The sequence below is a fragment of the Urocampus carinirostris genome, chromosome 19 (assembly GCF_059441175.1).
Source record: "Urocampus carinirostris isolate Australia breed hairy pipefish chromosome 19, RoL_Ucar_1.0, whole genome shotgun sequence".
Taxonomy (NCBI): Eukaryota; Metazoa; Chordata; class Actinopteri; order Syngnathiformes; family Syngnathidae; genus Urocampus; species Urocampus carinirostris.
Genome location: NC_142367.1, coordinates 26,514,478 through 26,529,381, shown reverse-complemented (window position 1 = coordinate 26,529,381; position 14,904 = coordinate 26,514,478). Strand labels below are relative to the sequence as shown.

Sequence of the window (14,904 nt, the reverse complement as noted above, 5' to 3'; positions counted from 1 at the left end):
TACACACTGTCCCTTTAAGCTAAATCTTTTTTTAACCTTAGTTTCTTTTTTTTACAATAATTTTACCAGAAATCTCAAAATACAAAACGTAAATTTCTTTATATGAGCAAAATTTTGTGATGAGAGGCAGACACAACATAAGAATTTTATTGCAATAGAAAAAAATGATGATTAAATATTGTTTTTATTATGTTTTCATAGAAATACCAATATTTAATACTGTGACAAATATATAATACAATTTGCTTATATTGGCCGATAAATTTGCGTCTCCGTAGTTTGTAGTCTTCCTTGTGCTTTGTAGCGCTCTTTTTCTAGTGGTCAAGTGACACACTGTCCCTTTAACGACTCTCTAAAAAGAAATTTTAAGATGGTTACTAAACGTTTACTATGAAACCTATCATAAAACAAATTGTATTTGAAAGCTAATACATAATGTAGACTAAAAACAACTAGTCCCAAACAAAAGTATTGGCCCCCCAAGGACTTTTTGTAGTATTGCTACATTTCACTCTACACACTTATAGCTAAAAAAAGAATCAAGAAGAAGAAGAAGAAGCAATAAAGTGAAACATAATTGTACTGGGGAGCCACACTGTTCCCTGAAGACTTTTCAATGATCCAATGTCAACCTAAATGACTTGTTTTGCAACATCGACACATCTCCCGAAGCATTGTAATAGCAATAATATCAAAATGTAGAGAGCATCAAACCACGGCAAACCTACCAAGACCTGGCCGTCCTTCTAAACCTTCGGCCCAAACAAGGAGAAAACTAATCAGAGACGCAACCAAGAGGAACATGATCACATTGGATGATCTCTAGGGGTTTAACAGCCAATGTGAGACAATCTTTGGATAAAAAATAGTCATGCTCTGCACAAATCTGCCCTTTATGGAAGAGTGGAAGGAAGAAAGCCCTTTCTGAAAGACTATCATACAAAGGCCTGTTTGTTATTTGCAAAAAGCCAAGTGGGAGACACAAATAACATGGTCAGATGAGACCATAAATAAACTTTTTTCGGATTAATGCAAAATATTACTTTTGGCACAAGAGTAAAACTGCACAATCGCCTGAAAAACACTATCCTCACTGTAAAGCATGGTGGTGACAGCATCATTGTCTGGAATTGCTTTTCTCGAGCATGGGACCGGGAATAACAAGTTGATGGGAAGATGCATGGAGCCAAATACAGAAGATTCTAGCAGAAAATCTGATGGAGACTGCAAGAGACCTGAGAATGGGGTGCAGGTTCACCTTCCAACAGGGCAACGACCCTAAATGTAAATCAAAATCTACAATGGAATGGTTCAGAACTAGACCTCAACCTTATCAAGCATTTGTGGAAAGATCCAAAACATGCTGCGCACAAATAATCACCATCAAATCTGAAATAACTCGAGCTTTTTTGCAAGGAAGAATGGGCCAAAAGGTTTTTTTTCAAGATGTAAAATAATGAAGGAGGGGGCGATATTTTTGCAATGCCTCCTTTTATTTGTTTGCACAATATAAAACGTGGAACAAATTCGTTTTTTTTTCACGATAGAGATGGAGATAACAGTATCCTATCCATTTCGGCATAATACAGTATTTTGTCCAGTGGTTCGAGGGTTTCTTCTTGTTATCATGTTGCTGGTGTTACACAAAGGCGCCTATTTACTATTTTTTGCTGATGCCTACAAAATATAAAACAACAGTTAAAGTTCACCTTCAATCCCATTTACGTAAAAGTCTTGAACCATAAAGAAAGCCGTCCTCCTCGTAGAGATCATTCTAGCTCATCTTCTCATTTTGCTCGAAAGTGCATCAGCAGCCTCTGCCTCCTTCACGCCGTTTGGCATGATTTGCTTTTCCGAGTTGACTTAAAAACAAAAGAGAATAGAAAGAAGGAGATTGAGGTTTTGTTGCGATGGACCTTCGAGGTCTTCGGCTTCTGTTGCTTTTTGTGCTTTTCGAAGGAATCCACCAGGCTGCAGGTAACATCGAGTAATCCTTCGATAAGACTTTCATTTTGAATTCATAATAATCAGGGTCTGGTAGGGTTACTTTAACTGGATTACTTTCAATTAATTTTGGATTACTCCAGTACCAAATATGCTAATAAAAGACAAAAGAAACTAAATATGAATAAAATGACTCAATTTTGTGCAGGCTTGGGGAGTAATGGAATACACGGCAAAAATGATTGATTTTCATTTTGTTTCTGTCGCATTTTATGTTCGTTTTGCCAGAGATCAAAGCCAGGAGAGAAAGCTTACCATGTGTTGTGAGTCATCATTTGATTCATATTTAGTTTCTTTTGTCTTTTATGAGCATATTTGGTATTGGAGTAATCCAAAAGTCATTGAAAGTAATCCAGTTAAAGTAACCCTACCCAACCCTGATAATAATAACTGCTAATCAGGGTTCGTATGGGTGCTTGAAATCTTGAAAATAGTTGTTAGCTTAATGTGTTTTCATGGATTGAAAATGACTTGAATTAGGGACAAAGTGCTTGTAAAGGCTTGAAATTGTTGCCATGTTTCCCGTTAGTCTGACTTAATAGACCACGCATTGAATAAATATGTGTATTTGTTGCTGTATTATGCATCATGTATTTTGGGTTATGCAAAAATGAAGGTAGCGTTTCCAAGTGGTATATTGTAATAGAAGAACTTCCTTCCATTTTCATTTTGTTTCTGTCGCATTTTATGTTTTGCCGGAGATCAAAGAGATCAAAGCCAGGAGAGAAAGCTTACCACGTGTTGTGAGTCATCATTATAGTCATATTTAGTTTTTTATTAGCATATTTGGTATTGGAGTCATCCAAAAGTCATTAAAAGTAATCCAGTTAAAGTAATCCTACCCAACCCTGATAATAATAATAACTGCTAAGAGTTCATTTTGCATTGATTCTAATCAGGGTTCGTATGGGTACTTGAAATCCTGGAAAAATTTGGTCGTTTAATGTGTTTTCACGGATTGAAAATGGCTTGAATTTGGGACAAAGTGCTTGTCAACGCTTGAAATTGTTGCCATATTTCCCGGTACTCTGACTTAATAGACCACGCATTGAATAAATATGTGTATTTGTTGCTGTATTATGCATCATGTATGGACATTTTTTGGGGGGGTATGCAAAAATGAAGGTCGCGTTTCCCAGTGGTATATTGTAATGGAAGAACTTACTGTAACTGAAAATGTAATCGACATCACAGTAACATCTGCGGATCTGCGAAAATACTTGATTCACACTTGATTTTTTTCTTTTAATGGTACTGGAGAAAATCTAAAACTGTCCTTAAAAAGTGCTTGAACCCTTTTTAATACTCCTAAATTCTTTTGTTATAATATTAAGAGAAAACTATTTCGAAAATTGTTTTATATTAGGGGTCCCTGTCTTTTCTTTAATTGTTGCGTTTTTGTACAGATTAGTACGAAAGGCTACCTGTTTGATATGAATTTCTAAAAATAGATTAGAATATAATTGTCTTTATTGTCATTGATATCAACATAGCATGCCGTGGGATTAGACTCTCCATGTTTGTAATTACGACGAAAATAAGATTAAAGACTTTCAGAACTATTAGGGAAAAAATATTTACGTAGTGCTTGGAGACTGGCCAATGTTATAATAAGATTGTAATAAGAGGTAGTGCAAGTAACAACTGAAAAGGTTTTTACTATGTTGTTACTGTCATGAACCGGAACAGGATCAGGACCCAAATGCGTGACGTTTCTCACACAAGCTTTTATTGTACGGGAAATGGGGAGTCATGCACGTTAGGCAGCGGTCTGGCGTGGAAGGACAGGAAACGAGAGACCAACGCGATCGATTCCAATTGCCCGAGCAGGTATCAGACAGATGGGGTCGATACCGGACAGGACGAGACAGACAGGATTGATAATGAAACAGGATATCGAAATTAAACAGGACAAACTAGACGGGAACGAAAACTGGAGAGAATAATAAACAGGACAAAAATTGACGGGAACAAAACCAGAAACCGATATTAAACTGGACAAAATAAACGGGAACATTACCGGTCAGGAAATACCAACAGGAAAACAGGACCGAGTCAGAACCCACGTCTTGCGGGGCAGAGGTTCGTTGACGGCCTGACAAAGGAAGAGTGAGAGCGCTGAGCTCAAATAGACAGAAAGCCAATCCGTCAACGAGCCGCAGCTGGTGCCACACGGGCGGGGCCATTTGGGCGCCATGGCAACCGTGACAGTTACTATGTTATTGTCAGTTTAGAATCGGGTCAGTCAGTCACTAAAACATACTCCTTTTATAAGGGCACTATGTAAATCATTGGCTAAGTTCTTATATCTAAAATAACATGTTATTACTATGTTGTAACTATGTTATTATCATGTTAGTACAAAATTGCTTGAATTAGGAGTAAATTCAAATAAGCTTGGTTGGCAACTAAAACATATGCCTTGTATAAAGGCACTGAGTGATTTACATATATGAATTAAAGCTTCATTTTAAATCATCTTAGAAGAATTGACCATGTGCTCAAAGACACTGATTGTGTCATCCGTTTGTTTACTCGTATTTAACGGACATTTCCTTGAAAATCACAATGGCACATCACTAGTGAGCTGTTTTCAGGTGACCTCCTGTTGTATTTTAACTAAAATATTGATATAATTAGAAATATATAATATTTTTATTTATTCTACTTTTATTCATGTATTTTTGACGTATCATCAAAGACATTATAATTGGTACAGAATGTTAGATATCTTCAACAATTTGGTGCATTTTTAGAGAAGAATCTAGAAGCTAGATCTATGATCAACGTGTGCCCTCTAATCTTCTATTCTATTCTAAGCATCGTAAGTGACAAATGTATTTTCATTGTAACATGGAAAACGCCCAATTATATTAACACCGGTCTCTGGTACGGTGATTAGAAATAGTATCATATTAAGATAAACTGCACTGCCTTGTTATATGTCATCTATACTACAGGTAATCCAGTAGGGAGAATTCAGTGCGCTCACCTCTGCAAACCGGGTTCGATTCCTGTTGCGCCCAAAAGTATGAATGAATGAATAAAAACTTCATTTGGAACATTATGAAATAAAAACAGGACAAAAACAATGACTCAAACACAAAAATAAGGGGTAGTAAGAAGCAAACGCTTATTTTTCCTACCCCTTCATCTTCCCTTTTAGAATAGAATAGAATAGAATATACCTTTATTGTCATTGTTACAAAATGGGTTAAGATATTGTGACAACGAAATTGGGCATGGCACTCCAGTTTCACATATTGAAATATTGTATTTATATTCTATAGATAGCCCCTCTTTTGTGTCTAATATAACAAAATCCCACAGATATACATATTACATAGGTCAGATATCAATAATTATAATAATAACAGTAGTCACATATTTTATACACTAATCATCGTAGTCAGGGTTGGGTAGGGTTACTTTAACTGGATTACTTTCAATTACTTTTGGATTACTCCAATATGCTCATAAAAGACAAAAGAAACTAAACATGAATAAAATGATGACTTACACCACGTGGTAAGCTTTCTCTCCTGGCTTTGATCTTTTTGATCTCCGGCAAAACGAACATAAAATGCGACAGAAACAAAATGAAAAGAAATCCAAACAGCTTGCCGACATCATTTTTGCCAAATTTAGTCATTTGATTCATATTTAGTTTCTTTTGTCTTTTATTAGCATATTTGGTACTGGAGTTATCCAAAAGTCATTGAAAGTAATCCAGTGAAAGTAACCCTGATCGTAGTACTCGTCTATTAACGTTATAATGCTATTAGTCACTAAATGTCATTGTGACACCAATGATAATAACAACAATAGCAAAAATAACAGTTGTGATATAATAATAGTAACAATAACAACAAAGTTAATTATAGTTGTAAACGCAGTATTTCCAATCTCTCGTATCACTCATACCCCATTTTCTTCATCTCTGCATTCCGCCAGTAACGCTTTTTTGTCTTTAAATTTGAACACGTGAATAGTTGGACAGTGTTTGGTCTTTTCTTGTAAATTGTTCCAAAGTTTGACTCCGCACACGGACACACACATACTTTTCCTAGTGGTTCTCACCTTTGGGATTATGAATTTACGACAGCCCCTTAAGTTATAATTTCCCTCTTTCCGAATGAATAATTTACGGATGTTTTCTGGGACTGTTTTGTTGACCTCAAATAGCAGTTGTGCAGTGAAAAATTTTACTAAATCCTCCAATTTTAATCATTTTGACTGCAGGAATAACATGAGTATGATCTCGATATCCTACCCTGTGTATGGTTCTAATTGCACGTTTTTGGAGGATAAAAATGTTTGGAGTAATAAAGTTTAAGCCGAGAAAAAGTGAGATGAAGTAATACATGATTGTGCGTTATACGCCATTAAATCAGGTACATCTAAAAATATTATGGTATTTTTTTAATAATACAAGTTTATGAGACTCTGGTGGCACCAATTGAACCCTGGTGGCTTACCAGAATCTTCCTGTGGTATTCATTAATGTTACAACAACTCTATAAATACTATACTTAAAAGAAGATATATCACGAATATTTATAACTTAATCTGTAACTGACTCCCAAAAGAAACCTTTCCACAGTAATCCGATCGCTTGAAATCCTTGGAAATGCTTGAATTTTAATGTTGTGTTTTCAAGGATTGAAAAGTACTAGAATTTTGGGTGGAGGGTTCGTAATTGCTTGTATTTGTTGCCATGTCTCTCAATAAATCAGCTTAAACATGATGCTAACACAGTTTTTACCTTGGCTTTGCCATTCTATTTCGTCTTCCCTCGTGATCAACGGCCGCTGGCATGAGTTTGTATGGCATTGTACCATTAAGTGTCATCAGGACAGGTGCATGCTACACCTAAAATGTGTGTTAGTGCAAGGATTACGTATCAATTATAGATTTTCAATATGGGCCATGCAAAAAAATAAGGGTAGTGTTTCCCAGTGGGAAATTGTAATGGGAAAAACTTACTGCAACTGAAAATAGAAGCTACATATTACTGCGATTTACTCTATAAAAGTCATGTCTTGATCCTTGCACATACAAGATTAAAAATGGCAAATGTGAATCACAAATATATTAGCGCTATACATGATTCCATTAGGGCAGCACGGCGACGCAGTGGTTAGCGCATGTGCGGCACAGTTCTGAGGTCGTGGGAACCTCCTGCGTGGGTTCAAATCCAGCTCCCGGCCTTACTGTGCGGAGTTTGTATGTTCTCACCGTGCTTGTGTGGGTTTCCTCCGGGCACTCCGGTTTCCTCCCACATTCCAAAGACATACATTTCAGGTGAATTGGCCGGTCCAAATTGTCCCTAGGTGTGAATGAGCGAGTGAGTTGTCTGTCCCCGTGTGCCCTGCGATTGGCTGGCAACCAATTCCGGGTGTCCCCTGCCCACTGCCCGATGATTGCTGGGATGGGCTCCAGCACCCCCGCGACCCTACTGAGGATAAGCGGTGCAGCTAATGAGATGGTTCGCGCCTCGGCCGAGTCATAGTCATACCTAAGACTTATAACATTGGTAAATGGCGGCGCCCTCTGTTGGCTGCGGCTGCATCGGCTCGCTACAACGGGTCAGGTGTATCGACATTTCGTTCTGTGTACATTGTTACAAAGAATGACAATACAAAGGAAATTATTATTATTATTATTATTATGAGATGAGATGATTCCATTATTTATGGACATTTATTTCAGGTTATGCAAAAATGAAGGGAGCGTTTTCCAGTGGTATATGGTAATGGGAAGAACTTCCTGCAACTGAAAATGTAAGCTACGTCTAACCGTCTCTGAGGAGAAACTTCTCCCAAAAACAAATATATTTGTGATTCACTTAAAATTGCAGATGTAAATCACAGTATTATCTGTGGATCTGCAAAAATACACGACTTTTTTCTTTGAATGGTACTGGAAATAGTGGAAAATTGGCATTGACGGTCCTTAAATAACATTTTGTTACCTCTCAAGCACATGACAGTTACAGACACTCGATTTCATTTGGTAACAATCACATATTGAGCACAATTCCAAAGTACACTTATTACATTTAGGATTTGCTGATTCAGTGGACGATTGGCTATAAAGAAATCAATGAACGACTGAAATCACATGTTTTGAGAGGCAAAGCGCCATAAACTTCCGTTGTAAATATGCCGCCACGAAAACAAAATTCTGCGGTCGGAATTGCAAAGGAGTCCAAAGATGACTATTGTCTTTTAATTGGCTGCTGTGTTTACACACAACTGTTTTAACGAATAAAGGGAAAAGAAATATTTTTGATTACCAATGTCAGATATGAGAGATGAGATTTTTAGGGTGGCATTAGCTCAAGAGGTGGAGTGCCTGTCTTGGGCTCAAGAGGTCGCAGGTTCGATTCCTGGCACCATTTACCATTTTGAGGTTATTTATTGAATGGACCGTATGTATTATTTAGGCAGCGGTCTGGCGTGGAAAGACAGGAAGCCAGAGACCGACCGAGGTCGATTCCAATTGTCCAAGTTGATATCGGACAGATGGGGTCGATACCGGACAGGACGGTACAGACGGGATTGATAATGACATCAAAACAGGATATTGAAATTAAACAGGACAAACGAGACGGGAACGAAACTGGAAACCAATATTAAACAACGGGACGGACAGGATTGATATCAAAACAGGATATTGAAAATAAACAGGACAAACTAGACAGGAACGAAACTGGAAACTGATATTGAACAGGGCAAAAATAGACAGGAACAAAACTGGAAACCGATATTAAACAGGACAAAATAAACGGGAACGATACCGGACAGGAAATGCCAACAGGAACAGGACCAAGTCGAAACCCACGTCTTTTGGGGCAGAAGTTCGTTGATGGGCTGACAAAAGAAGAGTGACAAGACTAGGTTTAAATAGCAGGGAAGCAAATCTGTCAACGAGCCATAGCTGGCGCCACAGGGGCGGGGCCAATACGGCGCCATGGCAACCACGACGTAAACTGTACCATGAAAACGGTGGAAAAACCCTGTTTGGTGTGTTTTTTTGTGTGCAGGGAGCTGTTCAAGTGATCAGTTCCAGTGCACCAATGGACAGTGCATCGACATCAAATGGAAGTGCGACGGAACCAGTGACTGCATAGACGATTCCGACGAGCTCAATTGCCGTGAGTGTGATGGAGCTCAAAAGTATTGACCCCTGCCAAGAATTTTTTGACATATTGCCATATTTGAGGCGTCTAACTTTTAGATAAGTAATTCAAAATATTTGAATCAACACGTGTGAGACAGAATTATGAAAAGAAACCATTAGTATTCAACATTTTATATTGCGAAAAATACAAATAAATCAGATAATACTTTGTACTACCTCTTTTTGGTGAGATCACAGCCCCAGGTCTTTTTGGGTGTGTGCTTATAAGTTTAGGACATCGTGAAACAGAACTATTTGCCCATTCTTCCTTAAAAAAAAACAGCTTTGATGGTCAATCATTGTGAACAGCATTTTTTTAGATGTTTTTTTAAGAAGCCAACAGGGATTGAGGTCTGGACTTGGCCATTCTAACACTTTTAGTCAGTTTTAAACCATTCCATTGTAGATTTTGCTTTATGCTCAGGCCGTGAAGCTGTTAGAAGGTGAACCTGCCCCCCATTCTTAGGTCTCTTAAAGACTCCCGACAGATTTTCTACCAGAATCACCCTGTATTTAGCTCCATACATCTTCCTATCAACTAATAATCTTCCCAGTCCCTGCTGAAGAAAAGCAACCCTAGAGCATGATGCTGCCACCACCATGTTTGACAGTGGGGATGTTGTTTTCAGGGTAATGTGCAGCGTTACTCTTATGCCAAATGTAAGGCTTTCCATTCAGCTCAAAAAGCTCAATTTTGGTCTCTTTTGACAAGAGCACCTTGGTTCAACTTGTTATTTGTGTCCATGTGGCTTCTTGAAAACGCCAAACAGAACTTTAAATGGTATTCTTTCAGAGAGGGATTTATTCTTGCCTCTCTTCCATGAAGGGAAGATTTATGCAGAGAACGGCTGATAGATGTGTGATGCACTGATTGTCCCACCTCAGCTGTGCATGCCTGCAGGTCATCCAATGGGATCATGGGCCTCTTGGTTGCTTCTCTGGTTAGTTTTCCCCTCGTTTGGGCCAAAAGTTTAGAGGGACAGCCAGGTCTTGGTATGTTTGCAGTGGTTTTATGCTCTCTCCTTTTTGATATTAACGCTCGTACAGTTCTCCGGGAGGTGTGTAAATGTTGCAATATTGTCTTGTATCCCATTGGTGCTTGAACTTTTCCAAAACTTTATCCCAGACCTGCCAGGTGTGGTCTTTAAAATACTGTCATACTGCTTCATAGTGCCGTATTGTCAGGTGCATTTAAACTGAGACTGAATGACACCCAGGTGCACTCTGTCATTTTTAGTCATTTAGGTCAACATAGGATCATTCCAAAGTCATCAGGGAACTTCTGGATTCAGGTGGGTGAGCTGAGAGAGAAGAGGTGCAATATTTGTGCACCTAGTTTCCGTTTTTCTTTTCTTACAATATAAAATGTTGAAAACATTTGGTTCTTACATGTTGATTCTTCAAAAATGTTTTCAGTTTTTTAGTTACCGTAAATTCCGGACTATAGAGCGCACCTGATTATAAGCCGCACCCAACACATTTCAAGTGGAAAAACGATTTTGTACTTACACAAGCCGCACCTGTATATAAGCCGCATGCGCCCACATTAAAAAAATGTAACACAAAATTAACCCAGACCCGACTTTAAGTCTCGCGATTGTAACTGAATATCCTCCATTAAAGTTCACAGTCCAAAAATCACAGCCGGCTAAATGAACGTGAAATGATACCGGTACTTAAGGTTGGATGCAGACCGGCAGAGTCCGGTTCCCGTTGAAAGTAATCCAAAGAAAAAAGTGTATATTTCCAAAGGTAAGGGTGGGAAAAATATATATCCACTATTGTCCGCCGTGTCCACAAACACTCACCTTTACCGGTCCCCACTTCCCGTCAGCCCGCGTTTTTTACGCCCCTTCTTTTTAATTCGCCGTCCAAAACATATCAGAATAAGTGTCCAAAATAAATACAAATAAATACATTACAAAAATATACAGTTGCAAATACATATTATACATGGTTACACATATTTACAAAGAAAGACGGTACACCGAGAGAGTTTTCAAAGCTTTAACAATAATAATATAACTTTCATCCCAAACGGTGCCTGTGACAGGTAACAACACGCTAGCAACACGCTTGCAACACAGTAAACGGGTCCGTTAAAAAAACATACCCTACTTGTAAAAATCACGGTAAACCGTCCTCATGTTCCTCCTTAAAACTGAAGCCACCAAAGTCGTCTTCCGCAGTGTCGGAAAGAAACATATAGACGTCGACCCGTCGCTCCCGCAGCCTCACTCGCGCTGTCACTGTCACTGGTGTGCCCTCCTCTCCGTCACGGCTTTTCGGAACCCGTTGGTTATGGTGGATTTTTTGATGCTGCCCCACGCTGTCAGGATCCACTGGCAGACTTCTTCTCGCGGAAAAGTTGCCTTTCGCATGCGGCCAGTTTTAGTGAAGTTGCAGTCTTCCTCGGCACATATATTCCACCGGTCTAAATCTTACCTTTTGTACTCGAGCGCCGCTGGCGGCCGTTAGAAAAATGACATCAATTGGCCGCATCACTGAATAAGCCGCAGGGTTGAACGTTTGGGGAAAAAGTAGCGGCTTATAGTCCGGAATTTACGGTAAGTTTGAAGCCTGAATGTGGCATTATGACAAATAGTTCTTGGGGGCCAATACTTTCGCTAGGCAACGTACTCACAGCTGTTTTATTTTTCGTTTTGTTTCTGTCCCCAGCTCATCCGTCATGCAGCCCGCAGCAATTCAAATGCGTGACGAGCGGCGAATGCATCGCGCTGGAGTTTGTCTGCAACGGGGAGAAGGACTGCCAGGATAATTCGGATGAAGAAAGATCATGCGGTAGATGAAGAGTTCTTTTTGTACAGAATTTGTTTTTTCTCATAATTGTCGTGCAATCAAACAGGCGGCGGAACCTGCAGCCCGGACCAGTTCACCTGCAAAGAGGGCCAGTGCATTCCCAGCAAATACAAATGCGACCATGTGAAGGACTGCGTGGACAATTCCGACGAAACAAATTGCAGTCAGTGAAATCAATTGTTTTTTTTAAGCATTTACCGTAAATTCTGGACTATAGAGCGCACCTGATTATAAGCCGCACCCACCACATTTTAAGAGGAAAACCGATTTTGTACATACACAAGCCGAACCTGTATATAAGCCGCATGCGCCCACATTTAAACATGTAACACAAACACAAAATTAACCCAAACCCGACTTCAAGTCCAACGATTGAAACTAAATGTCCTTCATTAAAGTCCACAGTCCAAAAATCACAGCCGGCAAAATGAACGGAAAATGATACCGGTACTTAAAAATTGATGCAGACCTGCAGAGTCCGTGTCCCGTTGAAAGTAATCCAAGGAAAAAAGTGTATATTTCCAAAGGTAAAGGTGGGAAAAATATATCAGATGAACACATTTACTCACGCAACTCCTTTTTCTTTAACCAACTTTTTACCCCCTCTTCTTTCCTTGTCTGTCCCTCACCTTTAGCAGCACCCCGCGTTTGTTCTGCCCCTCATTTTTCGTTCATCCGTGTAAAACATATCAGAATAAGTGTCTAAAATAAATACAAATAAATACATTACAAAAATATACAGTTGCAAATACATATTATACACAGGTTACACATATTTACAAAGAAAGACGGTACTCCGAGAGAGTTTTCAAAGCTTTCATAATAATAATATAGCTTTGACAGGGCAGTTAATGGTAGCAGCACTCGAGCGCCGCATCACTGAATAAGCCGCAGGGTTGAAAGTTAGGGGAAAAAGTAGAGGCTAATAGTCCGGAATTTACGGTACTTCGCTTTACGTGTTAAATGAAGCTGTTTTTTTCCCCAGATTACCCACAATGCACTGAGAAGACATGCGCAAACGGGGCTTGCTACAACAATTCCCAGCGATGCAATGGACTTCAAGATTGTCGGGATGGTTCAGACGAATATAATTGCAGTGAGTATGAGTAAAAAACTATATTGTGGTTTTTAGACTTACCCTTACCATTAAATGCATGAGTGTTGGGGAAAAAACAATTAAAAGAGTTTAAGATTAAGAGTTTACCAAACTGGACTATAGAGCGCACCTGATTATAAGCCGCACCCACCACATTTTAAGAGGAAAACCAATTTTGTACTTACACAAGCCGCACCTGTATATAAGCCGCATGCGCCCACATTAAAACATGAAACACAATCACAAAATTAGCCCTAACCTGGCTTTGAGTCCTGCAATTGTAAATGAATATAAAGTACATAGTCCAAAAACCACAGCCGGCAAAATGAACAGAAAATGATACCGGTACTTAAGGTTTGATGCAGACCTGCAGAGTCCGGGTACCCGTTGAAACTAATAAGAGGAAAAAAAGTCTATATTTGTAAAGGTAAGGGTGGGAAAAATATATATTCACTATTGTCCGCTGCAACAACAGGTCTCACTCACCTTTACCCCACTTCCCGTCAGCCCGCGTTTGCTCCGCCCCTCTTTTTTAATTCGCAAAACATATCAGAATAAGTGTCTCAAATAAATACATTACAAAAATATACAGGTGCAAATACATATTATACATCGGTTACACATATTTACAAAGAAGGACGGTACACTGAGAGAGTTTTCAAAGCTTTAATTATAATATTATAACTTTCATCCCAAACCGTGCCTGTGAAGGGTAGCAAAACGCTACTAGTAACACGCTCGCAACACAGTAAACGAGTGTGTTAAAAAAAAACATATCGTATTTGTAGAAACCACGGTAAGCGTCTTCCTCCTTATAACTGACGTCATCAAAGTCGTCTTTCCCAGAATGGGAAAGAGTCTTTGTCATATAGACGTCGTCCCACGCTCCATTATTCAAAAACACGCTAGCAACACGCTCGCAAAGTGAAGTTTACGTGTAGTAGCTCTGTTTCCTTCTTTATCGGACTGCTCGTTTGCTTTGAGCTTGAAAGCATTTCTCTTTGCAATTTGCATGATGGGGATATGTCTACGCAAATTTAATTTGTGCACAAGCTAAGAAGTAGTAGTATTCCTTGGCGCATATATTCCACCGGTCTAAATCTTACCTTTTGTACTCAAGCGCCGCTGGCGGCCGTTAGAAAAATGACATAAATTGGCCGCATCACTGAATAAGACGCAGGGTTGAAGGTTTGGGAAAAAAGTAGCGGCTTATAGTCCGGAATTTACGGTAGTTATCTGACTCCATTAACCAAACATAACCTTTATTCACCCAACAATGCATGTTCTTTTCTTTTCGGGAAAATATTGGCAAGAGACCGGCATTTCCACACGAGGGCAGATTCATTTTCTTAAAGTAAATATTGTCGAATTAGTCGAATTAGTCTTCGTCGAGGCTCCCACTCGATTGTCCCTCGCGATCGCTCTCCTTCTCCTGATGTTCTGTCTTCTGAAGTTCTTTTCACAAGCTGGGGTGTCAGCTCCTCCCATGGGGTGTGCTGACTCCTCTCATGGGCTTGCCGGCTCCTCCCATGGGGCGGGCCAGAGACTCCACCTCGTCGCCACGATTTCTGAAGAAACTCAAAACAACAGAGCTTATCAGAACAACTTCTCCAAACAATGTCTCCTTTTCCTGCATCAGCCCTTCTCCCAGTTCCTGCTGTTTTCAGTAAACATCATTCCACTAGGTTACATTGACCTCGCCCCACAGCTCAGCCAGTGACTATCTTTTGCATTCAAATGTAATTTGTATTTGATTGTAAAAAATTGTATAAAATCCCTTATAGTCAAATAAATAAAAT

The 14,904-nt window shown here is 39.3% G+C and overlaps 1 protein-coding gene across 1 annotated transcript in view; it reads left to right on the top strand.

Annotated features, from left to right (window-relative positions):
* Positions 1–1,910: 1,910 nt before the first annotated feature.
* Positions 1,911–14,904, top strand: part of lrp2b (low density lipoprotein receptor-related protein 2b) — a 134,054-nt gene continuing 121,060 nt past the window's right edge. The window contains exons 1-5 of the mRNA XM_088322929.1: positions 1,911–1,977; positions 9,053–9,163; positions 11,869–11,991; positions 12,056–12,172; positions 12,995–13,105. Coding sequence (XP_088179055.1) covers positions 1,911–1,977; positions 9,053–9,163; positions 11,869–11,991; positions 12,056–12,172; positions 12,995–13,105 — 529 coding nt within the window. The remainder of the gene's footprint in view (positions 1,978–9,052; positions 9,164–11,868; positions 11,992–12,055; positions 12,173–12,994; positions 13,106–14,904) is intronic.